Source organism: Ctenocephalides felis, unplaced genomic scaffold (assembly GCF_003426905.1).
Source record: "Ctenocephalides felis isolate EL2017-DRISC unplaced genomic scaffold, ASM342690v1 CF-g0.4_SCAFFOLD_01170, whole genome shotgun sequence".
NCBI classification, from domain to species: Eukaryota; Metazoa; Arthropoda; class Insecta; order Siphonaptera; family Pulicidae; genus Ctenocephalides; species Ctenocephalides felis.
The window spans coordinates 2300173-2326357 of NW_020537324.1; the positions used below are offsets into that span (position 1 = coordinate 2300173).

Here is a 26185-nt window from a genome sequence, read left to right on the forward strand (position 1 = left end):
AACTATTGATTTTTTTTTTAATGGAAGAATATCAATTTTGAGCTGCCACGAGTTATAAATTGACATTAAGTTCTCAAAGACCCAGTTAATAATTACATTTTTAACATGGACTTATAAACTATCACTTCATTATTTCGATCTAATTGAATTTGATTTCAAGAAATTGGAAGCTTCTGTATTGAAACATCATTTCAAATTAAACTATTAATAAAAAAAATCACAGTTACCTATGCAACATGTGAACTGATGTGAAAAATTATGCATTGATTAACAACATATGCATTTATTATAATATATACTTCTATAAACAGATGAGTATGTGATACATGGAACATATATATGTAAGTAATTTTTATATAAATGTTCGCATATATTTTCTTCACGCATAATATTTGTTATCAACAAATACATATGCTGCATATATTCAAACAAACAATTACATATGTGTTCAGCACATATGTTCATGTTTAAGTATAATAGAGTAATGTACATAAATATTAGTAGCTCTAATATTTCTAATATACTTATTCTAAGTATTTATATAAATTGAGGATTATTATACAAAATTCTATTGATATCAAAAAGATGTGACTTATTTCTACATTTAAATAAACTATTGTATTTTCAAAACTGGCTTCACCACTCACTCCCACTCGTGAATGCTGATAATTGGACAGATAATAGGCCATATATATAAAAATTTATCTAAAATTCAATTTATTGTTGGTGTTTCTAAAATTAAACAGAATTTGTAATTTACTTTTCAATTGATATTAAAATCTATTACAAATGTTAATGTACTTGCAAATTATCAATCTAAATTTAATTGCATTAAAATGAGCTATTGTTAAAATTTAAATCAGAGGTTAATAAAATCAGTCTCAGTTTATTTTTGAGCCTAGAAATAATTTTAGATTTGGTACGAAGAAGTCATATCACTTATTATAATTCTAAATTTAATTTTCAGCAATGGCCACTGTTGATTCTGTTGGTACAGGTATATCGACTGGAGGAACATCCTAAATAATAAACAATAAATATAAATATTGTTTAGCAAACATTTTATACATGCTTCAATATTTGGTACTTACATCTAGCATCATGTCTGCAATTTTTTCTGTAATATCTTTTGTGATGCTCATATCACTTAACGTACTTTCAGTAGCCGAAACCTCTGCCATGTCACTTGATTTTTCCTAAATCAAATAAAATTGTTAATAATCTATTTTATAAACATTTAATTTGTTATTAATTTATATTGATAACATATTGAAAAGATGTGAATCAAATGATAAATATTTCAGAATATTTCTTCTATATGCAAACATGCTAAATGAGTTAAATAATGTTAGTCACAACTTTAATCATATAAAATATGATTATAATATGAAATAAAAAGTAATTAGATATTCCATAATATTTTGAACTTATAAAAATAGCAGCTAAGTTATGTAACTTATAATTATCTACCTACAAAATGCAACTTGTGCATAGCATGTTGTATGTCATCAACATAATACAAAATTATTTGTAAATGCTCTGACACGTGTACTTATATATCTACACATGTTTATTATGGTATTACACATTAGATATACCGAGAAAAATATATTATATGCAATCATACAATTTATATTAATTAATGAGCATTAATGAATCAAGTGATGTTTAGGTTTAAAACATGGGTCACAGGAAGATAAGGAGGGAATAAAATGTTTCAAATATCCCATCAAAACTATTTATCTGAAAATAAAATGACAAAACAAACAAACACAAATCAAAATCCAAACTAGGAGAAGAATTGAAAAGGAATGGTAAACTTCAAAATAGAAATGTTTAAATCCATTTGTTTAATAACATTTCTATGGGCTAAAACATATATGTTTATCCTCCAGTATTGTAGTGGGATGTTTGGTTGTTAGTATAAAATTTTTAGTGTAACTTCAGACAAATGCAGTTAGAAACTAATTCAGGCAGCATAACATCTTTAAATATTTTAATCATAATCAAAAACTAAATTATTGAGCAATCAAAAATCTATATGCGGTATCTCAAAATTAATTTCTTCTATTGAACAATTAACTTTATAGCATTGGTCTGTATTGAATTAGTTTACTGGTGAAAGTATAAAATATAGAACATTTGAAGGCTAAGAAGTTCTAAAAACTCTTTGTACAGTATATAAACAGCAAAACAGTAAACAGTTAATAAACAACAGCGCAACAAACAGCTTAAAACTATCACCCCATTTATTAATCTAATCTGATTCGATGCAATCCTTCACCTGTTGGGCTGGCTGTTTCTCAGAGACTCCGTTGCTCATTTCATGTGGAGATGGAGGACACATAATGTTGCCATTTTGCCCTTCAGTTGCCACTGTAGGCGGTGGCGGCAAGGGAGCGAGATCATCAAAAGATCCCACCGTTACCTCTTTTGGTTTATCATCTCGATTTGAAATCTCAGGTGATTGAGGTGGTGAAGGCAACTGATCCTCTGTGATTGTGTTAGCTGCTACAGATTCTGAAACTGAAGTGTCCTGAGCTGATAGGGGAGAAGGAGGCGGTGATGGTAAATTTTCTCCTGATTCAGTTTTAGTTGTTATCGAATCAGTATTTAATTGAGCTTCATATCCAGATGCTGGTGATGGAGGAGGTGAAGGTAAATCGTCATCAATTTGTTTGCTGGAGTCTTTTTCTTCTACAACTTTATCAGATAAAACAGATTGAGGTATAGAAGATAAATTATGAATAGACAATGGTGCATTTTCTGATTTAGTACCTTTTTCAGTTGAATCAATTTTCGGCGCCTGCACCATTGTATCACATTCATTAACTGTGGCTGATACTTCTTGTTTAGCTTCTGGAATTTCTGTTTGAGGAATAATCGGGGCAACTTGAGTTTTTATCACATTGGCATCAGAGAGAACAGGCACTTCATTTTGAGCCAAGTCAGGCACTTCGGATGGAACAATAACAGAAGTAGCTACCGGAAGTTCACATGTAGAAGCAGCTGCCGGCTGTTCGGGAAGAGGTGCGGGGGCTGCAGGCTGTTCGGGAATAGGTGCGGGGGCTGCAGGCTGTTCAGGAATAGGTGCGGGGGCTGCAGGCTGTTCGGGAATAGGTGCGGGGGATGCAGGCTGTTCGGGAATGGGTGCGGGGGCTGCTGGCTGTTCTGGGAAGAGTTGCGGGGGCTGCTGGCTGTTCGGGAAGAGGTGCGGGGGCTGCAGGTTTTTCGGGAAGAGGTGCGGGGGCTGCGGGCTGTTCGGGAAGAGGTGCGGGGGCTGCGGGCTGTTCGGGAAGAGGTGCGGGGGCTGCGGGCTGTTCGGGAAGAGGTGCGGGGGCTGCGGGCTGTTCGGGAAGAGGTGCGGGGGCTGCGGGCTGTTCGGGAAGAGGTGCGGGGGCTGCGGGCTGTTCAGAAAGAGGTGCGGGGGCTGCGGGCTGTTCGGATGCAACCGGTTGGACCGCAATTTGTTCATCTTTAGCTATCATAGGTGAATCAGAAGGTGCAAGAATTGGAGTTTCAGGTTGAATTACAACTTGAATAGCAGAATGAGCAGTTTCAGGTTCTGGTAATTTATCTTTTATATCACTTTCTCCTACTTTATCGGCAACTGAGGGTGCAGTTTCTTTTGAAATAGAAGTTTCTTGTTGCTGAATTACAGCTGAAGTTGCAACATCATCAGATGCCAACATAGCCTCTGCGAAAGCTGTTACTTGGGAAGGGGGTGAGGAAATTGGTAATGGGGGTGGTGATGTATGATCACAAACCTCTTTCTGTTCCTCAACTGGTGGAGGAGGTAGAGATTCCGGTTCCTGTTTGGCTTCAACATTTTCTGGAACTGGAACTTCAGCAACTACATATGTTTTTGCCGGCTCTTCAACTTTATTTTCAGCTGCTGATGTAACATGTTCAACTGGCTCCGCAGCTGGGGCTGCTTCTAATGTCTGAACAGGTTCTGCTGGTACTGGATCTTTAACTTCTTTACTCTCACAAGTTGCAGGTTTTTCACAAGCTGCCTCACATGCAATAGGTGCAACTGGTTTTTCACATTTATCTTCAACTGGTGTTTTCACGGCTTCATTTGTCTTTTCTGCTGTAGACTCTGTTACTTTGGGTGCTGGAGCCTCTTCAGATTTGATTACTTCACTCTGAGGTGCAGAAGTCTCATCCTTAGTTATTTCTTCTTTAGGAGAAGCGGCCGCGGGCACGTCACCGGCAGGCGCAGCAGCTGCTGCATTTTCATCAGCTCCCTAATACACAACATATTATAAATAAATAAATAATATAAAAAATATATTATTATAGATATTTCTAGCATATGTAGCATTCTCACGCAGAACAAATATAAAAAATATAATTAATAAAATATACAATTATATTAATATTGATTGATGTTTCTACATACGTTCACCTTTTTATCCATTTATAGAAAATTTAATAAATTACGACACATGAACACAAATATCTGAATTAAAAAATGTTCTTAAAAATAGAACAAATATAAATCATGTAACTAAGTCGGGAGTTTTGACGATACTATATTCTATTCAGTTGAAAAATTTTATATAAATACTACAGAAAGGGTGGGATGAAAACATCTCAGACTACTTTGCTCCTTCCACATTTTAAAACCATGACGTTACAAATCAGGCCGTCATCTAAGTTTTATTTTAGTACCATGATCTAATAAAAAGCTCAGAAAATGATTATCAAAAACATTAATTCGTCCTGCATTTAAGATACTGTAACTATATAACTTGTGATATAGATTTAGTATATTTTAATTTGCTTTTTATTGCATGATCAAAATTTAAATGAGCGCGTTTTAAATTAAAAATAAAATATTTTTTGCATGCAAGCAATTGAAACAACTAAACAGCTGATAAACAACATCTAAAATTATCATAAATGTGTCTATTCTCGTATATCATGTTGACATTAACCAAAGACTTTTGCCAAATATTTCAAAAATAACTGTAGGCAAAATAACATGCTATCTTAATGTATTGAATTAAAATAGTCTTGCGTATTTCGAAATTATTGAAATTTAAATACTGATAAAACAGTGGCATAAAATTTTATGTGATACTTGAAATATATAGAATATTTGCCTACGTCGATAGTGATCGCTAATATTATTTGACGTTATTCATAAAGATAGGCGCTTAGCCATCTGTTATGAGCAGTTGCCAGAAATATTTCGCTAAATATATTTATGTATCATAAGATCATATCATAGATAAGATGAAAACATAATTTAGAAATTTAGTTGCTGAATTGAAATTAACCAAAAAATTCTACGGATATTCAAGGATAAATATATAATTATAAACATATCTAAAATAAAACAAAATCAGACGAAACTAAATAAACTATCAAAAATACTATTTAGCATATTAAAGTTACAAAATTCTAGGAGTATTTTCTTCTAGGAAAATGAGATACTAAACTAAGGGGAGAGCGCGTTTCCGAACGCAGTCTCTGCGCAAATCGATAACGCGCTGAGCGGCCGACGCCCTATACTGCTATGGAGACTTTCTTCATGAACCGAGAAACAGGGCAAACTTAAACCATTTCCTTTTCGCTGGTAATAATAAAATTATTTTATAAATTTAACGATAAACTTTTATGATAAATATGTTTGATGTAACCTATTAACTGTGGCGCTCGAAACACGGAACCGAGTGCTTAAATAAATTTACATTTTTGTTCCGGCATAGCCTCCAAGTACTCTATAAATATCTTGAAATTTGAGAATGTTTTTTTTTTCAACAAATTGCAGTATAAATAGCCAATGGTCAAAGATTTCATTCCTATGGCAAGTATACTAGTCAAAACATAAAATTTCACCAATTTTCCATGACGAGTATATTCGTCAAGCACAGTTAAAGGTGGTTAAAAGTTGATACGGATTTCAATTTGAATATCAGCAAAGTCATAGATAAACAAGTATAAATGCAGCAAGTCTAAGTGATAAATAAGTGATATACCAACTTCACAGCGATTAAATTTATTAATTATTAGAAATATTATTTATATTAGTATTGGTTTTAATTAATAAAATATGTAATTTTTAAAAAACAAGTCCAGCAAAAATAGCTAGAGGTTGCAAACTCTATTCCCGAACCGGCGCTCGAAGTCTAGAAACCATGACAACCTCTCTCGCCGCGACATTCAGTTCCTGAATGATTAATATTTAACAAAAGAAGCAAAATATTAAGATATTTTATATAAACATAAAAAGTTCAAAATAAAATTGAGAGAAAAACAAATGAAATTTTTTGCTTTCCTTGTTACCGCATTTAACATTTCATTTAACCGCAACAAAAATTATGAATCTTCTATCTAAAATTGTATCTATCGAGAAAAGTGTGTCAGTGGGTCAAACACCCTTCTTGCCTTCCTGGAGAACATCCATAAACATATAAAATCAGTAAACGTCGCCCCTCGGTTCCCTACAAGTTACTGATATTCGGCAACGTTACTTCCGACCGATACTTTTGTGAGAGGTGTAAGAATCTTGAAAATATCAACACAAAAAGGCAATAAGAAATTTAAAATATAGAACAAATAAAAATATTATTCAACTATTGAATAAATGTTGGAACGCTCAAAATCAGGCATACGAAATTTTTTCCATTGTATCAAAATAGAGTTAAATCATAAATATATTAAATTATAAACATTTACTTACTAACATACTATACTTACCACAATTCGGGTTAATAACCACATGTGCACTTAATTCCACAAAGTTGTGCAAAAATAATGTTTATCACACAAAAAATACGTTACATTTTAGTATCTTTGCATATTTATTTTTTGTGTGATAAATCTACGATAACATGCATATAAAACAAATATTATTTAACTACCAAAGAGTATTAGTATTTGAAAATTTAGCGAAAAGATAAATTTAACTATTACCATTTTTCTGTAACATGCTTATGACTAACATTTATTTTCGAATGTTCTAAATATATGGAAAGTAATGAAGTATGACATACAAATAGTGATGAAAAATTAGATGGTGTAAGTTGTGTTGTAAGAAATGTAAAGATGATGATTGTAATATACAACAATATAACATAAATGATTTTTTACATTTAACTTTGTATTTAATTTTATTTCGAACTTGGGGGCTACTTCAGCATCATTGCACTACTTTAACAATTTTGTCGCCATAATTGAACATAATGTTGTAACAAGAAAGTGCATCCACTGAAATAGCATATCCAAAATTGCATGTACTTGTATTACCATACACCTAATTATATACATAAATACGATAGAGAGAAAGTATAGAAGAGAAAAAGCGTTAGATTCAATATTAATTTACCACCACATATGCCAGATTCTACAAGAATTTTGTTTGTACCTCTTCAGGAACCTTTTCAATGTCCCCATTTTCTTCCTGTTGCTGTTGCTTCTTGGAAGGCTTTTGTTTGTCCTTTTTGCTGAAAGAGATGCTACGGAAGGACCATTTCTTCTTTTTCTCTTTCTTCTTTTCAGTCTGTTTCTCATCACCAGAAGTTGGGGACGTTGGGGAAGTTGGAGATGCTACTTCTGATGTATCTTCAGAAGGAGAGGTTGGGCTTTGGGGTTCTTCAGAAGATGTACCAATTTTTTCCGTGGGCATTTCATCGGGAGTGGCATCACCGAGACCGTTCTCAACGGCCGCCGGCGTGGTTGCGCTGTCTGAAGCCGCAGGTGGCACCAATAAACCCTTTTCGGTGCTCGAATCTTTTTCATTCTCAGGCGTTCCAGATTCCAATTGACGTTCTTTTTCCTTGATTTTTGTAGGAGTTTTATATTAGGCTTAAGTGGCGTTTTGTTCGTTTTATAATTATAAATATATTAAAATACGAAATTTAACTCTCCTTACTAGATATATACGTAACAAAGACATTTTTTTAATTACCGAGCTTAGAATTTTAATACTTTGAAGCAAAGAAAACTTGCCAAATCTTAATGTAATTAATTTTTGATTGATGCTCTACAAAACATGCAATTATTTTTTTAAAATTACTCTTCAAATGCTGAAATAGTCAAACATTTGCAACTTTGCCAAAATGTCAATGTTAAATATAATCTTAAAGACGCAATTATCTGCACAACGTATTTAGCGCTGTCGGAAGTAAATATTATCAACGATACGACTGAACGAATCTAAATTTAATATAATAAAGGCGCATATTATATTAAAATAGTTTTCCCTAGAATTGAACGTATTTCTTCATTAAACTTAAACTAATTACATCAGCATAGCTGCATATTTCTTAATACTTCTATCTAATCACGACTTTATATCCATCATGTAATTAGACAACCTACACATTTTTAGATAACTAATATAGAATTCGTTGAGATTTTATTATTTTAACAAGTGGTGAAGCGAGATGAATATGAAAAAATGTAATATATAAATAAGTCAAATAATTATTTCATATACAATATTTATTTCATGAGATGTATTACATATTTATTATAATATATTAGAATAGAATAAGATGTGATGATATTATTATTCGTATATCCAAGTACGTTAAATTATTAGTGCAAAACGTCATTCCTGAAACGAAAATTTAACTTTTTGACTAATTTGAATTTATTCAGTTACCAAAATATTTTCAACTGTAAGCAACAAAATAATTTATATAAAGCACGGCTCAAAAAAAAAACTTCACAATATTTGAGAGGGAAAAATCTGCACCACCACTTGCTAAAGCATTAACATATATTCGTTGATATGAAGAAAAAATGATTCTTAATAATGACTTATAGTAAGGATTGATGAGTATTCAGTATGTATAAAGTTAATATTTAAAATCATCAATAAAAGCAAAAACACGCAAACTTTCAACATAAGCTGACAAGACTTGGATCACAAACGTTATTGAAATTGTGAATGGCAATTCAAAAATGACTATAGTTACAAAGACAAAATAGAATGTTAATATTATATAAAAATGAACTATGGTCATTATTAAAATGCGTGCTTATAACGTACGTAGCGTTGATAACAATGTGTAGAGAATGCAATCAATCTGACAAATACAAGATAAAACGGTCACAACAAATGAAAATGGAAAACAACACATACACACAATACAAACATTCGATATCTTAAATGGATTAATCAATAATTTTGAATATCAAAATATTTTCAATTTTATATGCTTTATTTTAGAATAAAAAATCTGATTCATGTTTTTTTTTCAAAATGATGTGAATGTAAAAAACCAATTAAAGGTCCCAAATCAAATATTTCAAAAATGTTTAGTAAGCTATTAAAAATATAGCTAAGCATAAAATCCTTAATAAACACATCTAACCTTTAACACAGCGTCTCCATTTTGCTTAGTGGCAGCAGGCTCGCCAGCAACCGCGCCATCTTCGAGTTTTCCCAATTTTCCGGCGACCACATCGCCCCCGCTCTCGGATGCTGCGCCGGTTGCCGTCGTTATATCGACTGATCTCTTGCTTTGTCTCGCACCCATCGTGTGAAAATTTAACGATTTACTCGATCAAAATTATGTGGTGATTTCACGTAGGTAAAAAATTTATAAAACTGTATAAAAAATGGCTACGGTGGAAATCGTCACACCTGAAAAGGAAAAGGGTAATATAAAAATATATATTAAAGTACGATACTAAAATGTACAAGTTGTAGAATAATTGATAACATCAATCTGATGTAGGTACATTATTACAATAAATATACATCGCCGTCGGACTAATAAAATAAACATGGACCTATATCACAACAATGATATTTTTTAATAGGTTTACGCTTGGTCTGGTATTCGGAAACATTTCGGGTATAATAGAGACCAAGCACTATAATTAAAGATCATCTAATATTCTTATATGATTATACATTCTCTACGTAAGTAAGAACTGGATGAATAAGAATTTTCATTACAATAGAGAATGATCATTACAAAACTGTTCTACCATGATCGTTTCAGTAGATAATTTAAGTATTATAGTTTTTAAATTACTAAACAAAAATATGTTTATACCAGAAGTGAACTATTGGACTGGACCTAATGTAATTTGAGGACGGTTTTTAATTTTTTTTTTCGTATAAATAGTAAGATATCTATAAAACCATGCTGTTGTAATTAAGAAAATAAAATATGTTCAATACTATTATAATAATTATAAGAAAGAAGTTATGATGACTTTGAGAAGAGTATTAGTATTATTTACAATGTTTGTTGTCTTTGAATAAGAAATTATTAAATATTACGTCAACAAAATTAAATTTAAGAAAGCTACACAAATATTTATGAAAAATTAATATACACAATTACTATCAATATAATTCAATTCTTTGTAATATTTCTATATTAAAGATTCGGTCCCTTGTTCGTCTCTGTAAAATGATAAATAAAAACAAAAATGTTATATAACCGTGCAGCAATAAAACTGAAGATGCGTGGTTCCATTTTACTGCTGCGTGTTATTAAACGGTACCGTTATTTTGTAAGCGATTATATATTTCAAAATGACTCTTGAGTTCATGTTTTTTATATCCAGATCTCATAATAAATCATCTTCGATTATATAGATCATAGTACACCGAAATAGATTTATTTATCTATATTTCATTCAATTTTATCGCAAAATAAAATTGTAATATGCCTGAAAACTATGCAACGAAGCATACGTGGACGAAAACGTAATTGAATACGCGAGTATTGCTATTTTCTCTGTTATAAAATAGAATCATTAATTATTCAAAATTCAAAAGTTTAACGATAAGACTTATAAAAATTTTGAGTTCGTAAACTATTTTCTTCAAAAACTCTTTAAATCCCTTTTAAAGTACTTCTAAATTGTTTCATTCGTACTTTTTATAAATATTAATAAGAGCATTTATCTTGCATTTTCCAGAAAGTTAAACTTTTAAGCTTATATCAGCACACTGCAAATCCATTTAGCACAAGGGAAAAAATTCGTGGAAAATCCCGGTACGTCTTCAAAGTACCATATGTCTGTCTAATTTTAAAACAAAAATAACAGAAAACGAATTTAATGTACATACAAAGCGAGAATTGAAAATAACAAGAACTTTCTTGATGATCCACAACATTCGTAACAAATGTTTATTTGAAAATGCTATTTTAATGAGATTCTTAAAAACGTCTAATGAAATTTTAATTGTACGAATAAATTACCAGCTCATTCAGATATATGACTAAATGATAATAAGGAACAAGTCACAAAAATGTAGCAAAATTCTCAGATTTTTTTTATAATTTTATTCCACAAATAAATATTTTCGATGGATAAGAAAATAAATGATGTTTCTGATATGCTATTAAGAGCATGAAGTTGACAAATATATTTTATTACTTCAAAATCAGAAAAGCGTAGAAACGATATCAGCGGAAAAATTACACATCGAGCAACGTTGTTAAGTAATTTATTGGATAAAATAAAGTAACTATTTTTATTTCACAAAACAAATCAAAAGTTATAAATCAACTTCAAATTTGAACCGTAATTCATGTATCTTAAAAATCTTTAATCATGTAGTCAATTAAAGATTTCTAAGATAGCATAAGGATTATTCATTGAATTCGTAGATACGATGATTCAGCAGTCATCAAATACAATCTAGCCAAATATTTTAATTTAGTGATATAAATGTAAACTCTGCCCGAACCGCTCAACAATTGCCAAAATGTATGATCGATGATTTAAAATTTCCGTAACTCTTTAGTAAGAGATTTGGCGTGGTACAAGTAAATTTCTTGGCAAAGGTGGTGCAAAATATTTCCGACCACGTAAGTCGATTGCGCTGCGTGTTTCTCGTTATATCTTCGATGCGTTTGTCAAGATTTTTAAATGCACTCGCCGCTGCTAGTCGACTGCGAAATCGCGGAATCCGGTTCTAGTGGGACCATCAACATCATCTCTGGGTGCATCGACGACTCTGACCGTTGCCTCAAGGTTAAAACAGTACAAGAAGCCTTCAAGGACACGAGTTGCGAATATTAAATATTTTACAAATTCCATAGACTGAAGAGGTACAAATTTCATTCATACGATAAACTAAGCGAGAACAAACATTTTCCGAATAGTTTTGGTTTATTGAACGCGGCAATTAACGTGATTCATTGGGTAATTAAAAGCAGACAAGTAGTAGACAACATAGCAGACAATCTCGTACAATTTCGCCCACTAAACTTCGCTAAGCCCATCTCGCGTAACGCACAGCACATCATAAAGCAGCGACTAAGCAATTTATGTAGGAGTGATCCGAGTCGCACGCGGCGGCTCGATTGCCAATGGATTATGTTAATGCATGCATTATATATCCCGAGGCAAGGCAACAATACATAAAAAAAACACTCGTCTTCCTGTCGAGACTTAACTAAGTCTACACATAGCCGGTGTTTTGTTCTGTTGTGTGATCTATTAGCATCGCAGCTCATAGAAGAGATTTGTCCTAGGTCGTGAGAACCAGATTTCACGCTCTTGAATGACGATTTTATTTTTAACTCGATTACGCGTGAAACATGAATGTTATCTATTTATACAATTTATAATACATTCGTGAGATAAGCTTTTTTTTAGAAAAAGACTACGGATGAGTAAATAATACTTAGCAAATAATTGCATATAATATTAATAGAATTTTCCTTCGCTCTGTTAATTACGATTAGGACAGTTATTAATGAATGTTACAGTGACTATAAATAGGTACGTGAATGATTTCAAGGTCCCGCCGAGAAAATTTTAGCACAAAGACTCGGGTGAGTCGAGTGCATCCAATATGAATCAGCAAATGAATATCGGGGTTAACGTTGACACACAAAGAGCAATTCATTAGAAAACCTTGACGAGTTTATTTCTTGGCAAATTAGTTTGTTCTAATAATAACTATAGCCTATCATTAGCCTAAAAATAACGCACAGCTAGGAAAGTGAGTCAAAGGAATTAACTCGCTCCGATGTATCTAATTTCACATTGATAAATTAACAAAATTTCGTAAGAAAAAGTATTTAATTAAAATGCTTTTTATAACACTCTTGATAAATTACACTAAACGAGTCACACTCACTGTCTTACTGAAACTCCTTATAATCACTTATTTTCTATAAATTGCATTAACTGCACATACATTAATAACCTGATAAAAAAAGCATAAATGCATTTCGTTAGAAAAAATTATAATAGTATTACTTACTCAACAAAGACTTCGGTCTGATCTCATAAAGAGCTATTTTGCAAATGTTGCAAAATATTTTAATAACGATACTAACTAGTCATATTTATTTTTATCAGTATCATTCATAACTTATCTTCGAGATAAAACGTATTATTCGTAATATATAAATAACCATTGAAACAAACTCATTTTTTTTACTTTATCATTTATTACTAATTTAATACTTGTTGTTGTAAAAGTGTTGTCAACTTAAGTTGACTTAAATCAAAGATATGAGATGAAACTAAAATTGAAAAAATATGAAACTTATTAACAAAAATTATGTGGAACTGTGCACAATATTTGCTTTACCAATTTTACAAAGATCAGAAAACACTCATGAATACACAGAGATACAAGAATGTGAACTCGAAGGTCAAATAAAAGGCTAATACGCTGTACGCATATGTACTTGAAGAAGTTTATGATAATCTTAGCTTCATGTAAACAAACATGAAGATCCAAGTGCTTATTAGATACAATTAGGTTCAATATAATTTAGTCACAAATAACATATTTATCAACTCCATTGTAATATCATTACATGGAATCATTTTAAATTAGTTATGGCAAGTCAAGCTGAATTATTGAATAAATCAAACAATGCAGTTGACACAGCTCATGATACTTGTAATACATTTCAAAATTATATTTATGATTTGTGATGATCATTCCGAACAATAAGTTAACAATAGCACATGAAAATATGATTAGGAAATGTAATTGTTTACCAATCGACAACAAGTCTGTTACTGGATCTTCATGGACCTAATCACATATATTACAGAAAAAAATACCAACAAAGTTAAAACATCTGACAAAGATATACCATGATTTAAATCATCAAGTTACGTTTACAAGATCAATTTAGAAAGGTAATTGAGCATTTTCTCCAAACATATTGAGAAGGAGTGCTAGGAGATTAAGATACCAGCAGAATGGCGATCGCTACTTGACAATGCCAGCATATCGGTACCAAGGAGCACCAGGGTCAATTATGATAATAATGTGCACTGATACAGATGCGCCTATTTACAGAGTAACTGAATAGAAGAATCATTGCATATTGATGTTCTTAATCAGAAACCTTGAAGGAATCTTAAGGTCAATAACAATCTCAGAGGTTAGAGTTAATAGATTTTTTTTCTTTATACAAAAGAGATGTTAGACGAGAAGTCATAGATTAAAAATTGTGAGAACATTTATGGAGTCAATAAGGCAATTATTATAGAGCTATAAAACTTGAAGTAGAAAAGGAAACATTAACAAGAATTATAGTAATCACTCAAGGATTATGTACGCTATAAACGAAACATATTTATAAATATTGCCCATAATCTTATGTTCGATGATTTCTACGTTCTTGGAAATAGTAGGCACTTGACGTTTCATCAAAACAACTCATTGTTTCAATTAAAACTATGTAAATAATTATGATTCACACAACAAAGCATACATTCAACGACGCCAGTGCATGTTTTTGAGCAACACGCACATAACAGATGATACTAATTCAAAATGAGGAAAAAAACTAGGTTAGTTTTTTACCTATGATTCATTCGTTGAGTAAAAATCAGAGATGACAAATTCGTACGAGATTTCGATCCATAAATAGCAATTTATCATAAAAAGTTAATGATATTTATATTACAGAGCATGAAATATATTCTAATTAATTATATCTAATGGTACACAAATGTCTACTGCTGTATTAATTTACATTAAATTAGTATATAGACTATCCACATGCATACAGTTATGCATAATCGCTACATCGATTAGTCTAAACGCAGATGTTTACAACGATTGTTCGCATTCCTTGCATTGCTAATCACATTTTCCCAGAATGGACTACCGAATTATTTGCATTATATTTTCAGAATTTATTAGGTCATTAGACTTTACGATAATTTGTGCAATAGCGTCAATTCTTTGAAAAAATCAATTAATCATATTTATCTTACAGCGGAATTTCGCAATAAAAGATACATCTTTCACATTGCCATCTGCGCCGTTCATTTTTTAACTGGAATCAGCACGATTATACCAATCGTATTTAGAACACAGACGTGACTCATGTGAATGATAAAATTATATACATTATATAATTATATACATATATAGAATACATTCTAAACGTGAAACCAGCGTCGCGACTTGCTGCGACATATTTACACATCGCTTTACAGTAATAAGATAATAAAATAATGACAAGTCACATCGTATAAATTAATGATAAGGATAATAAACTGGGCTTGGAAATAAATGCAATTAAATTGTACTTTGGATTATGATGATAGAAATCATTAACTATATATGCCAGCCTCACCTGTGTTTATGAATTGAACAGTACAACAAACAATCCGTGAAAGTTTTACAAACGCAACTGTTAATTTGATACTGATCTTCTAAAAAATGCAAAGGTCCTGCAAAATCCTTGAACCCGACTTATGTCAACGACATCATCTTCGGCGCGTCCGAGCATTTAAAGCCTTTGACATCATATGCTTTTCTTTGTCACTTTAGCAAAGTGTCATAATGATAATGAAAAGCACTTCACGACTCATCGGTCCGGTTCTACTCACTCCATACGAATAAACATACACATACTAGAGACTCTGTTCGAACTTTGAACAAATATCGTGTTTGTTGCATATAAACCGCAAGTGCAAATATTATTGTTGAGAACTGAATAGGACGCTAAATAGCCATTGTTAAATTTAGACGCACTGGAGTACGTTTCATATGGGTTTTACTTTTCTTATTCTTACATGGAAATAATAACCATATGTAAAATAATTCTTAATAATCCAATTAACAAACTGGTGGCGCATGACATCGTGCCTTATAAAATTTAAAAAAATAAATATACATGTATTTGAGAATTCTGAATTTTTTTGAATTTTTTTTTTCAAAGTGATCACGCGTGCCTTCCCAAAAATTTAATCAATTATTCGTTCCGTTAATACAAGTGAAATGTTTATCGAATCATTCGAATCGGATGCTCCGTTCTCTACAAAAATTGAATTGCCACTATCTGCACTTTTTGTCCCGTAACTTCGAAACAGCTGGACCTGTTTTTGCCAAAACCTTATCAGCACGTCTCCCCATCAATAGAAATCGAATGTCGAAAGATCGAAACTTTTGATCAATCAAATCGGTTGGTCCGCTCTCTCAAAATCGTGGAAAAAATGATATCGCACATACATAGACTCACCCATCCCCACACACAATTCTACGGTATGCTAAAATGTTCAGAAATCTTTGAAACATAAAGATAATCAAAGATTTTGATTTTTGATTTTTACGGGAAGTTAAAAATAAGATAAAGCACAAAACTCAAATTATATACTGTGTTTCAGGTTATCATGTTGATTAGGTGTTTCCTAATCACAAATTAAAAGTAACTATTCGCGATCGTTTTCAGCCTAAAATAAAAATAATATCCTTCGAACCGGATTTGAACCAGTGACCTATGGATTTCTGCTTATTATTATCATCTACAGTCCACCGCTCTACCAACTGAGCTATCGAAGGTGCTCGTCGTTGTTTATTGCATGCATACTTTCTACAAAGTTCTGTCAATAATAATATTTCATGAACAATTATTTTAACAGAAATTCACACAATATTTCATATACAATCATCTTCACATTGGACATGCTTTCTAGAAGCAAAAATATAGAAAACCGTTTCGAGTTTTATTGACAATAAAGATAAAGCATTATAAATAGTTATGGTTGAAACTGCATATAATATTTTACATTTTTAACAAGAAATTCCTGTTACAAGTAAAATATGTAATAAGGACAATTGCGGAAAGATTTAAAGGAATAAAATCTTCTGATCTTGTTATTTGTTTTACCAATAAAATAGATTCGTATTAGAAGTATCGTAAGATATGCTATGCCATCCTAACTTGATGTATACTTTATTTGTATAGTAAGAACATAAAAAAGAAAAAACCGTAATAACTTTGAACATCAGGGAAGCCATTAGTCCTTTTGTGTAATACATTGTATTCTCGTAGGGGAGAGGTCCGCGTAAATCATTTGACCAACTGTACAAACACGCTTCCATACTATCAAGTACGCCTAGTAAACCAAACATGCCTTGTTTTGTGAATTATTATTTATACGCATTAATTCTGTGAATGTATCATGCGAGATTGTTTAACAATATCGCCAAGTTGATAAGTTATGAATAATTTTAAATTATGTTTCCTCATTTGTATATATACCGATACAAGCATAAGGGCGTGGCGAATAATTTATAGTAACAGGACATGATAAATTTATACAGTTTATAACTGGATTAGCATCTATAAAACGAGAGTATGGAATAATAATCATCATAGTAAAAATAAATATTTTTGTAACTTTCTGAAATTTATTGGTAGAGAACAATAAGGCCAATGTTAAAAACACAATTCGTAAATTTAACCGAAATTATGTAAATATAAAAACAATGCTCGAGTCTGATGTGAGATGAGTCATGCAGTCAGATTGAAAGTGAATTCAAGCGTAGTGAAGTACCAAATAACGGACGTGTAAATCCTCGCAGACACCAAACAACCAAAGAAAGGCAGACTGCAAATGATTCGCCAAAGTAATAAAAGGATTTTACGGTCGTCTACACCTAAATGAACACTGAGGAGGGGATACTTCTCAGAACATTGCAAATTTTTATATAATTGCGATTTATGCTCTTCTCTCTAATCTGCAGCTTAGTGAAATGACACACGTTATTCGAAGAGTCTAATTGTTTACAAGTAAAAAGAACCATTTTGTATTAAAATTGATATGCTGAGCACAACGTGATAGTTTGGTAATCGCGGCACGTTGGGATTGAATGGTAGAAACCGTGTCGAGGAGCAACGGTTTTAACAAATAAAATAAAAAGTTAAGAATAAACTAAAAAAATCCCATAAATGCGCTTCCAACGAGATGCAAGACGCACACATATAACAAGAAGCATGACTTGTGGGCCACCGCAGTACGTGTGTTCGCAAAATCTTCTCCTCCCGCATATATTTACATATAAATAGGTGTATTTTCAAAGGAATTTCAATCTTATTATTATATTTTATGTCGAAGCCTTTATCCTACGCCACAAACCGTTTTTTATTGCTGTCTATACGATTCGCTTAGATCTTAATGGTCAATATTAGTGGTTCTCAAGTCTACTCGATTTGGAACTACACAACGAACAAGTACGACATAAAAATTATTTAAAAAACATGCATTTGTGAAAACATTAATTTGTGATTCTAATTATACTGATTGCATATTGCTAAAAATATGAATTTAATATATAACATTAACATAAAAAAACATTTATGAAAACATTAATTTGTGATTCCAATCATACGGATTGCATATTGCTAAAAATATGAATTTAATATATAACATTAACATAAAAAACACTATTATGTATATAATAGTGTATCTGTATTAGAAAATACTGATAAAATTAATCTTGATACAAAAATTGGAAAAAAATGTATTTAGAATTTTAAGAATACTTACTATCGAACGATCCAAATATTGTTAGATAATGTTTTCAACTTGTACTAAAACACTATTAGTGGCACCCACGATTATTAACAATAAACAATTTATTAACTTTGCGTTAGTTTCAATGAAACCTATAAACATACAATCGGGGTTGTATCCACTCTGCTACGTTCGTATTCACGTCTGCATAGATATACTAACTAGGAATTAAATATCGTAACGGGCGTTATCACATATATTTACCACATGCACATTTTATTCGCGTTTGCGACAAATATAAACAATCCGTTATAAAAGAACAAACTAGTTTCACTAGTATATAAATTCTATTACTACTAAATATATTAAAATTATCTAATAATTCTATTAATAACAAGCGTGCACTGCAGCTTCTGGCAAGCGACTGAGAGAACACAGAACTACACGGCAAGCAAAGCCGGCCGGATGGCTGCGAGGCGTGCTCGCCAGGCTTGCGCGATTGCAGACGAAGCGCGCATTGTGTAGTGTAGTGCCCGCACATGTTGTACAAATGCCGTACCAAGTGAGAAACGCAAAACGACCCTTCTTTTGAAAACTCGCCAATATAGATCCACGTAGTGCCATATGCATATTTTGAACACACAGACCTAAAATTCTAATAAAAAGGGCAAAAGCAAGCGTAACACAGTGGCTCACCAGGTAGCGCTGCCCACTAATAAGGTAAGTAAACCGAAATATCGATCTAGTCTTCTGGCAGTGCAGTAGGTGCGGCGGAGTAGACAAGAAAAATAATATAAAATATAAACAATATCGTTGTTTAGATATTCTTTATCAGCTAAACATTCGAGAAGGTGATTTATCCTAACGACTCAAATGTAAAACTTCCTATTTTTATTTAAAATACAATTTAGCAAATAAAAAATAATCCTTCGAACCGGATTTGAACCAGTGACCTATGGATTACCGCTTTAATTTAATTCTACAGTCCACCGCTCTACCAACTGAGCTATCGAAGGTACGAATACGAATTATTCACTTCTGAATTACTTTCACCACGACTGGAACAAAAACTGTATCAGAGCAATCTCTCGAGTGGCTCCACGAAAAAGCCACTGTTTAACAGCGCTGATAGCGCTGAGACGTATCTTGGGCATCAATGTAAAATAAGGAATGAAAATTGGCTAATATTTTTTTCTACTCTTGAAATCGTGCCAACACGTTGCAACCATTGCTCTATTACTCAATTATATTAACACGTTAATCGCCATGATAATAGAAAAAAAATCACATGGGCCTTGGAAATTTTCTTAGATAATTTAGTTAAAAATGTATCAAAAACATTATTTTTTTAGGTCTCGCATATATAACTGACCTGGTTCCTATATAAAACTTTTGTTTCATAGGCCAAGAAATTCCCTCCCAGGGTTTGTCCTTGACAGGCCAAGTTCTGCAAAGGTATCGTTTGCATCGTTTGTATCACCATGGCCTTTTACCAAATCGTGTATGTCAGACAATATATGCCTGAAATGGCTCATGTAGAACTTCTTAGCATTAGACAATTGTGACTGGCATTGCGATTAACGTGTTAATATACAAGTGAATTTAGCAATTATATTTTACTAAATACTGAAACAACGTGACAATTCCATGACTCCAACGCTAGCTACTTGGTTTTCATGTCCTATGACAGTAAACCTGTACTATCTTCGAATTGCGACTAATTACGAAAAAATTTCTTTTAAAAATTGAATTATATCCGTCCTTTTTTATCGCAACTAGTTATTTTCGAATTTTTGTCATTATATCAGATTGCATGAAAAGGAAAAGCCGTGAGTCATTGGGCGTAAATACTACGTACACACGTAGGTATCAGACAGTCAGTCAATTGTGAGGGAGAATGAATGGGCGCCGTTGAACTGGGGTAGAAAACTGTCGCTGCGAGAGGGTTTCGAAGCCATAAGCGTACCCTCAGATATGTTAAATAATAATAAAATTGTGACAGGTTATTTATAGCCACTGGGTAAAAAAATATTGTGCAAAATATTTACTGTAATAGATTTACATCAAACAACCAAGTTTTAAATAGTAAAACTGAAAATGATAAAATTTCGAACACTAAAATATTGCTACCTTAACAGTTACAAAAAATCTTAATAAATAAAAATATGGATTTTAATGAAAACAGGTATCATTTCTAATTGAACCAAAAAAACTAAACTATTTTCTTTATTAATCAGAAACAATTGTGAGTCACTGGGAATACCCTCTTGATATTTTCAACGTGCTAGACAGAGGGTGTGTGTAATGCAACCCCCGCACGTACTCAAAACTAATACAAACGCCATTATTTACATAGACTATACACTCATACATTAAAATTTGTATCGTTCAAAAAACCCGATCTACAACTAAGGCTAGAGGGGTTTGATGGCGTACTACACGTGTTTAATATCAATTTGAAATTATTGCGATTGTGGAATAATATTCATTGTTAATATAAAAAAAGTTTTACAAGAGATTATTTCCAACAAATATGATGGTTGAATGTCGTTTATAGTACCAATTCATTGTATAAACCTGTACTGTTTATTCAACTAGAATTGCAGCCTTCAATCAGTAGAACGCCATTCATGTAAGATTAGAATTCTTGACTGGCAGATTGTTGCAATATTATTATCGTCAATATATATTTGTCCTCGGCAGATTTTAACGCGTAGTTGTACAAGTGAATAAAGAAAAGCAGTACTTGATAATAATTGATGATTGATGATAATCTTAAAGCATCGCTTATTGATTAGCGTCTAGAACAGATCAAGATGGAACAAATCTAGTCAAAAATTTTTGAAGGGTGAAAAATTGTCATACACTCAATTTTCTTAGTAATACGTAACATGGTTTAATATCCTTCGAACCGGATTTGAACCAGTGACCTATGGATCTCTGTTTATTATCATCTACAGTCCACCGCTCTACCAACTGAGCTATCGAAGGTATGAATAAACATTGAATAAACTGGAGCACTTTCTCCGTACGAAACATTTTAAAAACCAAATTAACCATATTACTATTACTAACTGAACTCTATTATAACTGATAGTTTTAACATCCTACTAAATTGAATTCCTCAAGGTAGGGTTCAAATTATATCGTGCATCAAAATCTGATTTAATCGCCTATTTGGGTCGTGTAAAGTGTAAGTAGGGAAGCACAGGTATTCATAATGAAGCGTCAGAACTTCAGCAGTTTATCTCGACTGTTTTCCCTATATGTTGGTTATGGTACAATTTAAGGAAATTGCCCACTGGAATTTAGGTCAAAAATCACGTAAAACATTAAACTCAGAAGCGCTTTAGCGTTAATGACTCGACTTATTTTAAAATGTAGATTCTTTGTTTAGATAATGAGCATTTTTCCTAAAAAGCTATAAAATAAACGATTGTTGAAATATTTTTGTAAATTGAAAAATGTAATCTACAGGCGAGTTTCCACTTCAAATAAATATGCCTAAATGATTTAAAATCGCACCTAAATAAAAAAATTTGTCAAAAATTTATCCTTCGAACCGGATTTGAACCAGTGACCTATGGATTACTGACTTTATCAAACTACAGTCCACCGCTCTACCAACTGAGCTATCGAAGGTGCTTTCACAAAATCCAGAAGCACTCTTGTAATTAAATCAACGAGACAAAAAAAATCTTAATAAATGCAACAATTTTTTAATCAAACTCTCCATTATCGTCTTTTTGCAAGATTGTGTGACAAGGTTTTTACAACATCGCGTCTTGTGGTGTTGTAATAGTTTAATGCACTTTAGCGCAACATTATATAATCGCAATACTATGGATAGAGTAAGAGGTGATATTACAGCATAATGTCTAACGTGTTTGCGGTCATACTACTATTTGAGAGTTGATTTCTATATGCATATACACAATTCGCGGTTTATTGTTGTTACACCCCCCTTATAATGCTTTTTTGATATTATATTGCTTTGCGATGGATACCGCAGGGGATTTGAGATCATAAAAATAATAGGGCATAAATAAGAACTTCGCTTTGTAAAACATTACTAGCATTTTGTTGAATACTAATGATGGTTGTTTTTTTTTGCAGGGGAAATTGAAGTAATTATTGTTGTTAGATTACGAAACTCGTAAATATTCTTATTAGTAGAAAATATAAAATCCAAGTGAGCGACATACATTTATGTGCTCAAAATTGCAAGACCTGAAAGCCAAAACGCACAAAAAGTGTTGTTAATCTATGAAACTTGTGATCTGAGCTTGGTAATATCATTATGATTAAAATATATTACTTTGATTCATCGGCAGATTTATGAAAAAGCAGTTAAATCAGTTTTTGTTTTTTTCTCTGAGCAAGATCGATAATTTGGATTTAAGACAGTTGCTATAGAAAATCCAGTTCCACAATTGGTAATATGTTACATATTGCAATAAACTTCTGAAAGTTGGTCCTTGCACCCCACAGTTTGGAAACCACTGATTTAAATATTCTTTGTATTAAGACACAGATACAAGAACTAATTTAAACTAATTTATCGCATCAATGCGTTTGGAAACCACTGATTTAAATATTCTTTGTATTAAGACACAGATACAAGAACTAATTTAAACTAATTTATCGCATCAATGCTCTTTCATCTTTTTCAAATTAAAATTGACTGATAGCGTCATAAATTTGTTTACCAAGGAAGTTTCAAATGTCTTTTTTTTTTCAAAGTTTCAAATGAATTTGCCTGAAAAATTACGTTTTGCCTGATCTTACATACAAAAGAACGATTTGACTGATATTCATACATACATGCATTGCTAGAACAATGAGTTTTGAACCGCAAGAATGTTTATCAAATATAATATGCTGATGGCTGTTTGTTTATCGTTCACAAGAGGACAATACGATCATCATATTACTCTAATGTGACTGTTGTCTCTGTTGACCGGAAATATGGGACGTGACTCACAAACACATTCGAACTCGAAATCACGTATAAAAGGTGTTCTTTACTCGATATAAAAAACATTAGCGTGTATTTTGTGTATAAATAACGTATAATGATGTACATGAGAAAGATGTATGGACCGTAAACAGTAGCATGTAATTTTAAAGGCACAATAATTTGATATGTACAAAGAAACCAACGGTATACACTAGAGGAAACATGATTGCTATATGTAATACGATTATCGGCTGAGCTTTGGGGAACAGAGAAAGCTCTGAAACAAAATAAGGATTGTCAGTTAAAAATCAATGTACAATAATACCCTGCTTAAAGCTGCTTCATTTAGCACTGTTTCGTTTTAGAGCTTTTATTTCAGTATATGAGATAAATGTTAAATATGTCGAAGAAGTAGTTCAAAAATTAAACACATAGTCTTTCTATTATAAAGTAAGCAAGAAGAAAAATAAAAGTATTGATAGTAATGATTTCAAAGAAAAGCAAATAAAACTCTCAATGTAATGTAAATACTTCTTTGAGCACTATGACTGAAATTATGGAACATTTTTTTAAAATTTTGACAGAGGTTCAAAAGGTTGGGGTGATATAGAAGGCTTATGCACTCATTAACGCAAAGATGCTTTTATGAAAATAAAAAGGTAAAAATTTGAAAAAACAGATATAAAGATTTGACTGTGTTGGATTCTTATTTTTTTTAAAAGTATATTCATTCAAATCATTTTAATTTTGACTTTATATCTACATTTTTTTTTTAACTTCCCGTAGGGCAAGTTATAGTAATCGCAAAAAAATCGAAAATGAAAATTTTTATATATCTTTACGTTTCAGAGGTTTCTGAACATTTTGGCATACCTTAGAAAAAATGGATGTATGTATGTGTGTGTGTGTGCGTGTGTGTTCGGATACAAATTTTCGTCGACGATTTCGGGAACACGGATGAAGCGATTTGAATAATAATTCAAAAAACATTCGATTCGTATTGATAAGGAGACGTGCTGATTAGTTTTTGGCGAAGGCAGGTCTAGCCGTTCCGAAGATACGGGGCAAAATGTGCCAAAAACGGTAACTCTGTTTTTAAGAGAACGGATTGTCCGATTTGAATAATTCAAAAAACATTGAATTTGTATTAAATGAGTGAAGAACTTTTCAAATTTTTGGAAAGGCAGGTGCAACGACTTCGGAGATATGGAGGAAAAAGTAAAAAAATAAGCCATTTGGCGGTCAAAAATAAACATTAGGCATATGCACATCAAATAATTAGATATTTTATAGAGATTTTAACAATAAGTATAAATTTTGTTTACATTCCTATGGGTTTCGTACCAATGTTTTTGCGTTAGACGGCGACGCGGCGCTTACGCGCTTCGATATTTCGTCTTTATGCAGTTAAAGCAGTACGATTGTTTTGAAAAAAAGTTCACAATTTCCAAAATATTTCAAAATAAATGATTTAAGATAGAATGATTTAAGATGATTTAATATGGTTCGAAATTCTATTAAAAGTTTCAAATCATTGATCAACTTTTATTGATTATTATTGATTATTTTTAATTACTCGAATTTTGAATTGCGATGCCTTAATTGCCTTAAGACAGAATTCCACTTACAGCTAGTGTAATAAACAGTTATTAAATTTACTACATAGGCAAATTTTATCCATCTTTTCCTGACCAAATTATTTACATGTTAAGATAGCCCCGTTTAGCGTTAATTTAATGGAATGTAACCACCACGTTAAACGGGGAATTACTGTACTTCTACTTCCTCTATCATGACAAAATTCATATTACAGAAGAATGAACTTTTCGACATTCTCTAACCAAATCAATTTGCACAACCGTTTTTAATTTATCCAAAGTGCACCTATCAATAGATTTCCGAAGCACGTGTTCGATATTTGTGTGTTTGTGCACACAATACGCGAAACATTCACTTGTCCCTCTCCCTGCCTTGTGTTTGCCATCGACAAGAATCGAGCAAAAATAAAAAAAAAAAATGAGCGGCCAAGAAACGCTTAGGAAAGCTAGGAATATATTAACACAAGCAAACAACGAATAAATGCAAACATATGTATGCAAAATATACGTACAAGTATATAATTCCAATGCTAAGTTGTACAGGGTTAGTTTATTTATTTTTAATACAAATATATAGTTCGGCATTGCTATAACCAACTTATATAATATTACACAAACGTCGTCCAATCTAATTTTATTCCTTTAAACCACGTTTTATTGCTAGACTTCATAGTTCAATATGATGGCGAAATATTAAATTGAATATTTTGAAAAGTATTTCCTCAAGCGCTTTTTTCTAAACGAGCAAACCGATCAAGGACGTTTTATCAGAAACCAGACACAGGTTTTATGGTTAGAAGAAGACGAGAGATGTAAAGGGTATGGGGAGCTAAGAATCATATTATATATCAATACTTTTTTTTACTAAAGCATTTTAGTTATAATTTTATAATAAATACAAAAGACT

At 32.0% G+C, this 26185-nt stretch overlaps 1 protein-coding gene and 4 non-coding genes across 5 annotated transcripts; all 5 read right to left on the reverse strand.

Annotated features, from left to right (window-relative positions):
• Window positions 1-956: 956 nt before the first annotated feature.
• On the reverse strand, window positions 957-19063 carry LOC113365943 (flocculation protein FLO11). The gene is made up of 8 exons (XM_026607487.1): window positions 18754-19063; window positions 9336-9607; window positions 7379-7789; window positions 3199-4250; window positions 2779-3155; window positions 2285-2703; window positions 1092-1196; window positions 957-1019 (listed from the first exon to the last, which is right to left on the reverse strand). The coding sequence occupies exons 2-8, from the start codon at window positions 9498-9500 to the stop codon at window positions 957-959; spliced, it is 2592 nt and encodes an 863-aa protein (XP_026463272.1). The 5' UTR covers window positions 9501-9607; window positions 18754-19063.
• Trnay-gua lies at window positions 16671-16762 on the reverse strand. The gene is given in 2 exon segments: window positions 16671-16706; window positions 16726-16762. It is a non-coding gene; the product is annotated as a tRNA-Tyr (tRNA).
• A 582-nt stretch (window positions 19064-19645) lies between the features above and the next one.
• Trnay-gua lies at window positions 19646-19736 on the reverse strand. The gene is given in 2 exon segments: window positions 19646-19681; window positions 19700-19736. It is a non-coding gene; the product is annotated as a tRNA-Tyr (tRNA).
• A 1886-nt stretch (window positions 19737-21622) lies between these two features.
• On the reverse strand, window positions 21623-21711 carry Trnay-gua. The gene is given in 2 exon segments: window positions 21623-21658; window positions 21675-21711. It is a non-coding gene; the product is annotated as a tRNA-Tyr (tRNA).
• A 562-nt stretch (window positions 21712-22273) lies between these two features.
• Window positions 22274-22362, reverse strand: Trnay-gua. The gene is given in 2 exon segments: window positions 22274-22309; window positions 22326-22362. It is a non-coding gene; the product is annotated as a tRNA-Tyr (tRNA).
• Window positions 22363-26185: the final 3823 nt, after the last annotated feature.

Coding starts and splice junctions, on each gene's coding strand:
- LOC113365943 (XM_026607487.1), bottom strand. CDS start 9,500: ATGGGTGCGAGACAAAGCAAGAGATCAGTCGATATAACGACGGCAACC. Junction 2,704..2,778: donor AATTGATTCAACTGAAAAAG/GTACTAAATCAG, acceptor TATCTGATAAAG/TTGTAGAAGAAAAAGACTCC. Junction 1,197..2,284: donor AGAAACAGCCAGCCCAACAG/GTGAAGGATTGC, acceptor TATTTGATTTAG/GAAAAATCAAGTGACATGGC.